Source organism: Melopsittacus undulatus, chromosome 4, assembly GCF_012275295.1.
Source record: "Melopsittacus undulatus isolate bMelUnd1 chromosome 4, bMelUnd1.mat.Z, whole genome shotgun sequence".
Lineage (NCBI taxonomy): Eukaryota > Metazoa > Chordata > Aves > Psittaciformes > Psittaculidae > Melopsittacus > Melopsittacus undulatus.
This window is the reverse complement of record NC_047530.1, coordinates 63,914,177-63,926,632: the sequence shown is the minus strand read 5'-3', so window position 1 is coordinate 63,926,632 and position 12,456 is coordinate 63,914,177. Positions and strand designations below refer to the sequence as shown.

Below are 12,456 nucleotides of genomic sequence, written 5' to 3'. Positions count from 1 at the left end.
GAAAATAGATTATAACCTGCTCTTGGTGGTTTTCACCAGTAATTGAACAACTTGTGTATAGTCTAACAGCTAGATTGTGAGCATGTTTGACTTCATCACACGACATCATGTAGTTTGACATTCGGCTTTACACAGGTGAAAATCTAAAAGCTGTAAAAAAAAAACCTGCTTTGTAGGTTATTAGGACACACAGCTATTCTAGTAAACAATATAAGCACCAGCAACTTAGTCAAATTAAAGCTATTATTTATAATAAACTATTGTCCAGGATTGTGGTTTTCTGTACAAAACCTTTTTAATCGAGAAATTGTAAATCACAGGTCCACAGAGTCCATGTGAACGGACAGATATAAGGATGGCAATTGTAGCCGATCACCTAGGACTTAGCTGGACAGGTAAGCTCTCTGCTTTAATATTGAAATCAATCTTCACTATTACATTTTCAAGTAGTCTTTAACCAAAAGCCTCAGCAAGGCCACATCAGGTTCTTCTGAACTCACGGTGAGCCCAGCCTCCCAAAATAATGCAACGTGTTGCTGAGCAAAGATGCCGAATAGGAAATTATTCGATGGTCTTGCAATAAACCAAACAGAAGCTCGAAATGGCTCTTGCTTCAAGATGTTCACCCAAGGAGTTTGAGAGGATCTATTTACCTGGGTTCAGGGCTGGATCTGGACAACAGTTTCCCCAAAGCCTTGGAGGTGACAGGGAGCCTGCCCAGGAGTGCATCAGCAAGTCAGTGGTACACGTGAAGTTGCCCAGTTCTATGCCCAGTGTACTTCTATACATTGATGGGCAGAACTGGCTTCCATGAACCTAGAGCTGCAGCAGCCAGCTGTCCCTGAGCATAGATGATGACAGTACCAGTGCTGAGCTGCACAGTGAGCCCACAAAGGAGCAACAGTCACCAGCAAGACCAGATTTTATAAATTAGCTGTAATGAGGACCTCCATGGAGGTCTTTTTCACTATGCTTAAATGGCTTACTGAGTGTGAAAACGGTAATAGCTCACAGAGACAATTGAAATCCAAAATTATGCCTGTCTTGGGAAATTAAAGTATGAGTATATAATGTCATGTTCATTGTTATCTGTAAAGCTTGTGTCAGGTAGTTTTGTTGATATCTGTGTGATCCAAGAAAGATAGTGTTTTTAAGCCTGACAGGATGACTGAAGGATTTGTTGTTTGGTGTTTTTCTTGTTGTCTTCTTTTCTTTCCTGCCTTTTTTTTTTTGGTTTTTGTCTTTATAGAACTGGCAAGAGAACTGAATTTTTCTGTGGATGAAATAAACCAAATCCGAGTAGAAAACCCAAATTCTCTTATTGCTCAAAGCTTCATGTTATTAAAAAAATGGGTTACCAGAGATGGGAAAAATGCTACAAGTAAGTTCAAGTAGTTACTTTTGTTGTTTGTAAGTTTTAGCCTATTTCATCTGCTGTCTGATATAAACAATTTAATTAAAGAAAACTTTTTGAATGTCTTTTGCAAACCACTGGTGGGAAAAAAAGCTTCAGTTGTATTTTTACCAGAAGTCAGAAATGCCATATTTATTCATTATATGTGCAGAAGGAAGTAATCTGTTCTGCACATCCATAATTGATGGGACAAGTAGTGAACTGCAGTAAAGAAAATATTAGGGAAAACTTTGCAATAGCAAGGAACATGAAACATGGAAATAGGCTGCCTAAAAAGGTAGTCACTCTTGCAGTATTGCGGGTTATAAAAAATAACTAAACCTCCTTCTGCAAGGGGTGATGGAGATGCTGATTCTGCACTAATTCTGCTGGATTTGTCATTCATTTCACTTGAATTGCTCAAATTGAAAGAGAGGTTTTGATTTTTGTGTTAGGTCATTGGTGTTCGTTACTGTTCTCTAATCCACACACACCTACATAGTATTTGAGTCTACTTTGATTTCTTTCACCATAAAAGTAATTTACAGTATTGCTGTCCTCTGACAACAAGATTACTGTAAATGAAATATCACAATGTACTGCGTGAATAGCCTTATTTGCATTATTACCTACATCACTACCTATTTTGCTGTTCCTCAGAAAGAATGGTAAAAGGTTTTTTATACTCCTTTCATGCTCCAGTAGAAGGATATTTTGGTTCAGTAGTGAGTAAATATGTTCTTTAAGAACTCTATGACCTTGTTCTTTGTGCCTTTTGTGTTGCAATATAATTATACTTGGGGGGAGAGAAGACTTTAATAGATGTATATCTTGAATAAGTAGGCAGCAGGATGACTGCTTAGGTAAATGATAGTGTTTGTTAGAACCAAAGGTATTGGGACAGAAACGTGGCAGCAATATATATTTAATGCAATGTGAATGTAACTGAGAAAAGCAATTACCCAGTTTGCAAAGCTGAAGATTTTTCTGATGTATCTTGTTTGTTTTTCAGCCGATGCCTTAACTTCTGTATTGACAAAAATTAATCGAATAGATATCGTGACCCTGTTGGAAGGACCAATATTTGATTATGGAAATATTTCAGGCACCAGAAGTTTTGCAGATGAAAATAGTGTTTTTCACGATCCCATTGATGGTAATTGAACTCCATGGTCATACTTAGTTCAGTGACATGTCCAGTAACATAATAACATTGTATAGACCAGACTTAAAAGATTGTGAGTTCTACAGAAATAATTTGATTTAATGTGGAGGGGTTTTCCTGTCATAAAACAGGCTCATGATACAATGCGTAGGTTGCACATTAATATCTCAAAGAAAAAGCCCAGGATTCCACAAGCGTATGCCTGAGTAAGCTTGTTCCCACAAGCCTCAGTGTCAGTTGACAAGGAAGGACCTGAATGTTTTTCACCTGCAATAGTTGTGCTTTGATGTATGCCCATGTGTAAATAGAAATATTTATTATTTGGCTTTCTGTCTAGATAAGTGACAGAAAGAATGCTTCAAAGAAAAAGGAAAAACAAGGAGTGGGGGGGGAAAAGTGCTTGGGAATTGCATGGAGTAAATGAATGTGCAGTTTACTACCAAGTCCCTTTGAGACAAGTGAACATCAATTTCTTTAGGATTTTCTACATTTCTACAGTGGCAGTAAAAAAATAAGAAAATGTTTTATTAGTGCATGAGAGAGTATCATTTTCAGTCTACTAATGAGTAAAATTGTGTCATTTTCACATGGAAGCTGTACCAACTGAAACAGAATTGTGCAGGTTAATTTTGAGCCAAATTAAAAGGATAAAGTTCTGCTTGTAAAACAAAACTGTCATAGGTATACCTATTATTTATCACTATGTTGAAAATGCTAAATATTGTTTTTTCTTCTTTTAAATGTTAGTTAACAGGCACTGGGTTGCTACATTCTTTACTTTGATTTCTGTCACATGTATTATAAATAGCTCCTTAGTAGCTTACTTTCCTTCGTAAGTAGCATTTCCTTTTGTTTCTGTGATTTGTTCAAGTATGTATTGGTCTCTCTCTGTTTTCTAGTAGGATTTGACATCCATTATTGAGCAGCTGGTCACTGAATCATTGCATGACAGAAACAATTTTCTGTTGACATTTTAAGAAAGTTGCTCTTGAAATGTTGCTTGCGCCTTCAATAGTAGCTTCAGTGTTTCTATGGAAAGAAAATACGCTTCTCTGCAGTTGCTTTCTGTCTCTCCTCTTCTCTGAACCTTCCTCAAGCTTCCTTTCCTCACCAAGACCAGACCACCTTTGCCTTTCTCTCAGCTGATTCAGGAAGTAAAATACCAAACCCTTTAACGCACCTCCCTTTGCAGGCAGCACAATTCCAAATTAACCCCACGGCATGTATTTTTTTTCAGTTTGTAGGTTAGCCAAGCTCTTATTTGCTGGACAGCAAATTTCAGATTTTGTTGTCATTTTAATGTGTATATTCAATTTAATCTGTTTTTATGGTTTTCTCATGTTTTCATCAATTTTTCTTTTCTCTCTTTATTTGATCAGTGTATTTGATTGTACCCATGTCACCAAGATCACCTCACTCTCCAAGATCACCAAGATCTCCTTACTCATCACAGTCCTCTCACCTGTATAACCTTACTGTACCTGAAGTATTCATATAGCTGTCCCTTGCTGTGTTTGTGTTCTCTTATCCCTTTGTTGACTTCAGTTTTTACGTTTTTATCCTGCTGTATGTTTAGATCTACTATTCTTTACTATCCTCATCAGGATCCATTTCTGTTCCTCATTCTTTAACTGTTCCATTCATATGGCTCTATGGTTAAATTGGAGATATATATTAGTAATACTGTATTGCTGGTATTGTGTGCTTTTATATAGAAGTATATTAAAATTGCAGACCTGTTTTAGAAATAATACCCACCCAGACAAAAAAGGGGGTATCATATATTATGATCTACTTCTGTCTCTGAAATCTGCTTATTAAACTTCCAAATTAAAAAAAAAGAAAGCTCCCAAAAATGGGAATGAAAGATTTACACAATACAGCTGCAAGAGATTGTATTGGATATAAATGGACAACCATCCTTGTTCACATTTGCTTTATTGCATGTTCATAAGACAATCTACTGTAGCTTGAAAATGTTTAAATGGCTGCAAAAACAATTGCTGAAATCTTTACAGACTATTTACAAAATAGTCAGAAGTACTGGCTTCGCTATACTAGTCACTGGCAGTACTCATGTTTTCTTCCATCTATCTAGGAGAAAGTAATCTGTCAGAACTACATTTGTTCTTATACACCTGCATCTCCCCATATGTTTCATAGTTTATGTAACTCATGAATCATGTGACATTTGCTTATTAGTTGCTCCATGCTTCATCCCAGTCAGTCCAAATGTGCTGTTTTCCTTAGGTTATCCCACCATTCAAGTGGAACTGGAAACTCCCACTGGGTTGCGCTTCGTGCCACCCACCCCTTTCCATCAGGATGATTTCTTTAGCGACACCTCTAGCCTAGAGTCACCCCTTAGAACTCCCAGTAGACTGAGTGATGTGTTAGTGACCTCCCAGACACATGTAGATGGTACAGCAGCAGCACCGCCAGTGGTGACTGAAGAAGACACTTCACTGGATGACAGCAAACTTGACTTCTCAGTGCCTAGAGAAGGAACACCTAAAGATATTTCCATAGGCGAGAACCAGTTGGAGGAAGTGGACCTTAAGGATTTTCCACGGTATCTTGGTAGCTATGGCGGGATATCAAAAGATGCTAAACAAAGGCAGAGTGAAGAGACTAGTAAAACAGGAGTAAGGACTGAACAGCCTGAGAGAGAAAAGTCTGGTACTGATGAGGAGATGACAGAAGAAAAATTTAAATCTCTGTTTGAGGACATTCACCTGGAAGAAGGAGCTGAGTCTGAGGAGATGACGGAAGAAAGAGTTTGGTCAATTCTTAAAGGTGTTCAACAAGCAGAACTCGAAATGTCTTCAATTACAGGTTGGCAGCCTGACTCGTCAAATGTCACTGAGCCACCGACCTTGGGACGGAGAATAGTGGGAAGCCTGCTAGATCGCTTGGATGATAGGTGAGCACGTTTGTATAGGCATATCTGTGTGGAAGCAAGCTTTGCCGTGCTGCTTTTACCTCCAAGAGCAGTGCTGCAGCTGTTATTCCAGTATTCTATGAGAATATGTATATATATGTATATATGTATGTATATAAAAGAAAAATTAATAGTTGACTGGATCTGGCCTTTGACATATTTGACTTAAAAATGTATATTTATCAGGTTTCTTTCTTCATATATGTATTTCAGAAGTAATTTATATTATGTTTAGTGGATAATGTTACTTAAAATGGCTGAAACTTATAAACAACATTTCCTTCAAGCCTATCACATCATGCTAACTTACTAGACTTTCAAAAAGATAAGTTACAAGAAATAAGAAAGTAAGAATGGGGATCCTAAATCTGTCTAGTCACATATGTTGTCTCCCAGCAGTGACTGCAGAGGATGCTCACGGGAGGAGGAGAGTGGACATATATAATTTTTTCCTAGAGTACTCTCTCAAGCTTCACTTGCTTTCAGCATAATGACCTGCTGAGATGGATGCTTTCTACATAGTTATCCCCAATGCATTTCTCTGGCATGAGCTTTTCCAGTCTCCCCTCAGACCTACTTAAGCTTTCAACATTCACAGTATGTGTTGCTGTGTTCAGCCTTACTGGTACCTACCAGGTGAAGAGTTCCTGACTGCCTTTGTTTTGAATGTGGCTCCCATGATTACTGATTGAAGGAGCCAGGTCTGCTGTAAAGCAGCAGAGAATAGTTATCTGCAGAGTGATTATTTGTCTGTCAGCAGTTTACATACTTCGCAGCTGTAACTCAGGATGCTTTAAGGTTCCAGTTAGCATTACCTACTCTCTTATTTAACCTAGTAATAAATCAGCCATTGATGTTAGTAAACCCATTGATTTTCAGGACTGCAAAGGACATAATCTACTACTGATGTGATTTCTGCTGTTAAGCAGACATTGTTATTCCTCATTTTATATTGTGCTAAATTAGTAAAATGCATCACTTCTAGAAGTAAAAGGTCTTCTTTAAGGAGATAGCATATCAATATCTAGCTAGATTAATTAATTTTGCTCTTTTTTGTAAGATAGCAAATAGCTATAGTATTTTCATGTGTACAGTCATAGTGCTTATCTGAAAGCAAGCGAAAATGCAAAAGGGAAGAAAATGGTGTATCAGAAGTGGAGGTTAAACCTGTCTTTAGCTAATCTGAAGAAAAATTTCAGTCAGGTTTCTGTCTTCATAGAATCATAGAATGGTTTAGGTTGGAAAGGACCTTAAGATCATCTAGTTCCAACCTGCCTGCCATGGGCAGAGACGCCTCACCCTAGATCATGTCACGCAAGGCTCTGTCCAACCTGGCCAGGGATGGAGCATTTACTACTTCTTTGGGCAACCCATTCCAGTGCCTCACCACCCTCACAGTAAAGAATTTCCTCCTTACATCTAACCTGAACTTCCCCTGTTTAAGTTTGAACCTATTACCCCTTGTCCTATTGCTACATTTTATGATGAAGAGTTCCTCCCCAGCATCCTTGTAGGCCCCCTTCGGATACTGGAAGGCTGCTAAGAGGTCTCCATGCAGCCTTCTCTTCTCCAGGCTGAACAGCCCCAACTTTCTAAGCCTTTCTTCATATGGGAGGTGCTCCAGTCCCCTGATCATCCTCATGGCCTCCTCTGGACTTGTTCTAACAGTTCCATGTCTCTTTTATGTTGAGGACACCAGAACTGCACACAATACTCCAAGTGAGGTCTCACGAGAGCAGAGTAGAGGGGCAGGATCACCTCCTTCGACCTGCTGGTCATGCTCCTTTTGATGCAGCCCAGGATACAGTTGGCTTTCTGGGCTGCGAGTGCACACTGAAGCCGGCTCATGTTCATTTTCTCATCGACTGATACCCCCAAGTCCATCTTGTTGCAACCTTCCTTGCCTTTGGCTTTGTGTATTATTGAAAATCTTCACCATCTAAGATTTTCTTTTCAGATACTAATATTTTTTAAGAGGCATGACTTATCTAGTGTACAAATATCATAGTTTGGACAAAAAAATAACATAAAATATTTGACCATTACTGGTAATTGCACAGTAACAGATACTTCCATCACCTCCTTGGTTAGAGAGCACGTTAAAGAATTAGTACCTCAGGAGTTTATGTCATGATTATACAAGTGAAATTGTAGCTTTTATATATTTTACTCTCTCTTTTTTCTCCACCGCCCAAGTTGAAGGGGATTAACATTTAACATTTGGCCTTTTTTCTAGTGTTCACTATATTCTTACTGCTTCTGAAGAGATACCAGGATGCAGAAGACAAGGGAATAGCCTTGATAGATTGATGATTGCAACCTCAATTTAAAATTTTCCTTTGTCTGAAATGTATGTGCCAAGAATGAAGGCTGAGAGGCTTGGTCCTTTGCCCTTCTGCATGTGATTCAAGCACTGAACATCTGTCTATTCTTTTTTCATTTTCTCATAGTTCGGACCAATGTAGGGATTCTGTTTCCTCATATGTCAAAGGAGAAGCAGGGAAGCCAGAAACAAATGGAAGCCTATCCGAATCCACAGCAGAGACGAAAACTAAATCCTACACCCAGGAATCTTTAAATGATGTGGGAAAGCATAGTGACAAAGAAGCCCCAAAAACAAAGCCCCAAATTTCAGCTGGTGCTGATGAGCAAATGTTATCATCAACAGCATATCAAAAATCTTTGGAAGAGACTAGCAAGCCAACAACAGAAAGCAACAAAACATCTGTGCCTGTCAGTGTGAAGAAGATGAGCTGGGTTACTTCTGAGGATGGCAAGCCAAGAACAAGCATCCAGGAGGAGGAGGGAGCAGTAATGTCTGAACAGAAGGTACAGTGTGTCCTGTAATAATTAGCTGTGTGAGGAGTCCCTATTGCTTGAAATAATTTTTTGTAAGATTTGAAACGTTGTTTGTGACAGGGTTCCTTTTTTTAAAAAAAAAAATCCTTCTTTATGCCTTTTCTATTTATTGATAAATTAAGAAATATGAAACTTAGTAGAAATTTATATTCTGTGATACGAATAGAATAAGGTGCATCTGGGGAAGGCAAAGTTGCCAAGCAGGGCTGCATAATCTTCTGCCTGACTGGCCTTGAGCCCTGGAAGAGGTTAGAGAAGCTTCTGGGACTGCTGTTGCACATCGTTGGGGAGCAGTCCCTTTTCGTGCCCCAACATACCACCTGTGCAAACAGTGCCAAACAGCTCAGCTGTCCTCCATCTGTTCCAGTAAGGTGATGCCACTGCTTTCTACTCTTTTGTGACATTGAAGTGAGCGAAGAGAGACAGGGACTCTTCAGTATCTATCCTGCCCCTCGTCCCCAACTCCCCTTGCATATTTTCACTCTGTCAATTTGCAGAACAATAAATTTTGGGTAGTATTTAATCTCCTCCTTATGTTTTTTGTTTCATGGCCTCATTCATCCCAGCTTCAAGGTGCATCCAGCCAAGAGGAATCAAAATATTGCCAAGTGTGTAAAGCACTTTTCCAGGTGGTGGATTCTTCTACCTTGCCTGGCTTGCACATCCTAACCTCAGAACCTCAGTATAAGTTTTCTTCTGTCAATGAAGATTTTTATAGCTTTCTCAGTTGCTTATATTTGTTTCCCAGAAGCTTAAAAGCAAAGTTGATTCAAAAAATGCCTTGCAGCCTTGCAGCTGTGCACATCTCGCACCCCAGCAGTGGAAGGGTTGCCATGAAATAGACCACAGGGCCGGCAGGGAACCTGGCTGAGAAAAGAATTGCAGTTTCTTCTACATTCCTCTCTCTGCTGAGATTGTCTCTTCCTGTATGTAATACAGGAGGAGATTATAACTTCTGGAAGCTAGGTATTTCAGTAGAATTGTGTCTACATGATATAGCTGGTTTTTTTACTGTGGCACAATAAAAATGTTGGCAGTGGTGGGCTACAATAAGTCATTTAGGTTTAAATTAGTTCATTTTCGATTATACAACCAAGAGTTCTTTTATTAGATGGTAAAATAATCAGTCTCAGCAGTTATGCAGCATATGATTGTTATTATCTTGTTATTAGTTTGTGACACAGTTGAAGCAGCAAAGATCTTTCCTAACGTTCACTAATTACTGGAATACTTTAAAAATGTAATTTAGGGCCTTCTGCAAAGGCAGTTAAAGGCAGATGGCAGAGTTCCTTCAGTGTCAGTAGGCTTTGGGGTAGACCTTGGGCTTATATTATGCTACATTTAAATGCAGGGCTAAGCATAGATGCACACTTTAACATGCTGAGGGTGTGCAGCAGTGCTGCACTTCCCCCTCCAGATTCCCGTCAGGGAGAAGATAAGTTGTCATCTCCTTTTGTGTGCTTTTTAATTTTGGATACCCTGTATGGATTAGGAAGAATAAGAACTTGCTTTTCTTATGTGTGCCTTTTGCGCTACTCCTGCTTTTCTGGTAATGGCTGATAAATCTTATCTTCTAAATAACAAGTCTTTTTATAGACATGATCTTTGAATAAACTAGTATCAGAAAATAATGTCATTTCTAAACACGGATCTCTCACAAAACCCAAATGGATAACAAACTAGTGTTTGTTAGAATGACAAGAATTGGTTCTAATATCTTGTTGATATTCCTTCAAGAATTAACTTGAATTAATCAATAGTTTAATTGCTAACACAGTCCAATTCATGGTGAGATACTTCATGTGCCATCATGAAAATAGAAAAGAATCTCAACTGCAGTCTTTTGGCAAGATGTTCTTCAGAAATGCTCAATAAAGAGAAAAGTATGGAAGAAACAGATATATTTCTGTGGAAAGAAAGGGGAAACAAAATAAATTCCACAAGTAAGAGATTTTTTCTGTGACCTGTTTGGAAAGAGCTAAGAAGTAAAAGTCATCCAGCTACAGGCTGAGAGCTGCGTCAATATTTTGGCATAGAGTTTACAGCAAGAGATAAACTCAGATGACTGATATTGGGTTGCTAGCTGGCAATGTGGATGAAACAAATTGTTGGCCTCATCCCAAGTCCAGGTACATGCCCAGGAGTTTACAAAAGCAGTGCAGCAAAGGTGTAGGCCATATAATTCTCTGCAAATGCTCAAGCATCAGATTCCAGGGATCTGTTCAAATAAGCAGAGCAAAGCACTGTTGCTGTATTATCCCAAAGAAGGTGATGTCCACCATGTGGTTGAGGTGACTCCCAGTGTTAGAATTCCATCATCAATAAACCACTCTTTATTAAAGATCTTTATTAAAAATAACTCTTCCTCCAAAACCTTTGTGCCCTTTGGGAATCTTCTGCTTCTTATTACTTCTTCTGGATAGGGTTGGAGTTTGATTTCTTTACATGTATATATGCTTAGTTAGGATCTGAGAACAGCAGGAGATTTTATATGCAGATTAATACTGTCATCCTGCCCTAAGTGCTTTTTGTTTTATAGTCCTTTTTTCCTCCACCCACCTATGCCTACTCTTATTTTACACATCATTTCTGAGAACTGCTTCTTGTTTGTGATGTCTTGGGCCAGATTCAAAGAGAGAAACAGAAGTGCAGTTAGCAATATCCACTATTCATTACCTTAAAATCAGGTTTGGGCTGATATTAAGTAGTTATAGAGAAAATTTTCAGATTTTTGTGTTCAGAAAAGGTTGATTCAGCCAAATATCAAGTGAGAAAAGCCTGTCCTGGGTCCATCACGACATAGGTACAAAGCCCTCTGCCAGGCTTGTGCACACATCACCGCTCAGCCCCAAAGCTGAGGAGCTAGTTGGAATTCGAAGGGGAAAACACTAGAGCTGTCAGAGGGCACCAGGAAGAAGTAGGTGCCTGCATGCAATTGTGGTACCTGTTGGCACCAAGCTGAGACCTGTGTCAGGCTGTTCCCCCTTGCCCTGAAGGGGAGGTCTGCCAGTTCCCTCCTTAAAAAGCGAAGAATGATTGTACTTCATACCACAGTTTTGTTACTTAAAAGCAGGAAAGCCATTTACATGGAGTAGTTCTTCAAAATGCTCATTTGTTATCTTTTTGAAGGTGCTTGCTCCACTAAATCTTTCTGTGCGACTCTCTCTTTAGGAAGGAATTAACTTACCATACCTTGTGAGTTTATAAAATCTGTTTGAAATGTTAATTTTTGAAGAGGAAAAAACAAAGAGGTGTTTTTTTGTACACAAAATTTTCAATTACTCTATGAGATTTAGGAATTCCACAGGTCAGATGCATTTCAAATACCATTTTCCTTAGACTTAAGAACTGCTGAGATGTTCCATACCTGGTATCAAGCTGCAGCATGCTGAGGAGCGAAAAGGCCTCTTCCCACCGTATACATCAGGAGCAAAAAGACGAATCATTATGTACATAGTAGAGGCAGAAAAAGCACTGTCCATGATAACCTCTGTTTTCTTCTCCTAGTCCTGATCAGCATGTTCTGTCTTGCAAATGTGCTGTTCAAATATACTAAAACTGCATTTGTTAGGAATGTAGTGACAGTGACAGTGAGCTTGAGAGTGATTCGAGCTCAGATGAAGAACAGAGAATTACTACAAGAGTTTATCGACGGCGGTTTATTCTGAAGGTATTTTGTGATTTGAATTCTTGAGGCAACTCTGGCATGTACATGGGTTTGGAGTGCTGTGTCAGAATGTCAGGTTTGGCATACTGGAGTCCCTCTGAGAGTTTGCTTTCCATTGCCAGTGTGTATTTATAACCAACTGCTAGGTAGTCTTTCCTTGCTTAACCCAGAGGTCTGTGGTTGTCTTATACTGGAAAACAACTGTGCTGCATGGCATGTTGTGCCCTTCACTTCCACTGTTTTGCATGGCATCTTAAGGACTACAGCTAGATGCAGTGTGTTGGTTTGATGCAGAGAAAATGAATTACAGACAGATATGGGTGACTTTTTTTGTTGTTTTCTTAAAAAAAAACCCTCTAAATTACAAGTTTAAAAATTGCAGGAATGTACATGAGTGGGCCACAGGAGAGTGTTAGCCATGTGCTCTGGTT

General features: G+C 39.0%; 1 protein-coding gene across 1 annotated transcript in view; it reads left to right on the top strand.

Moving 5' to 3' along the window:
* The window catches only part of ANK3 (ankyrin 3), a 369,399-nt gene that overhangs the window by 348,333 nt on the left and 8,610 nt on the right, over positions 1 to 12,456 (top strand). The window contains exons 39-43 of the mRNA XM_034062680.1: positions 321 to 395; positions 1,250 to 1,381; positions 2,406 to 2,549; positions 5,394 to 5,481; positions 7,950 to 8,328. Of these exons, the coding sequence (XP_033918571.1) occupies positions 321 to 395; positions 1,250 to 1,381; positions 2,406 to 2,549; positions 5,394 to 5,481; positions 7,950 to 8,328 (818 nt within the window). The remainder of the gene's footprint in view (positions 1 to 320; positions 396 to 1,249; positions 1,382 to 2,405; positions 2,550 to 5,393; positions 5,482 to 7,949; positions 8,329 to 12,456) is intronic.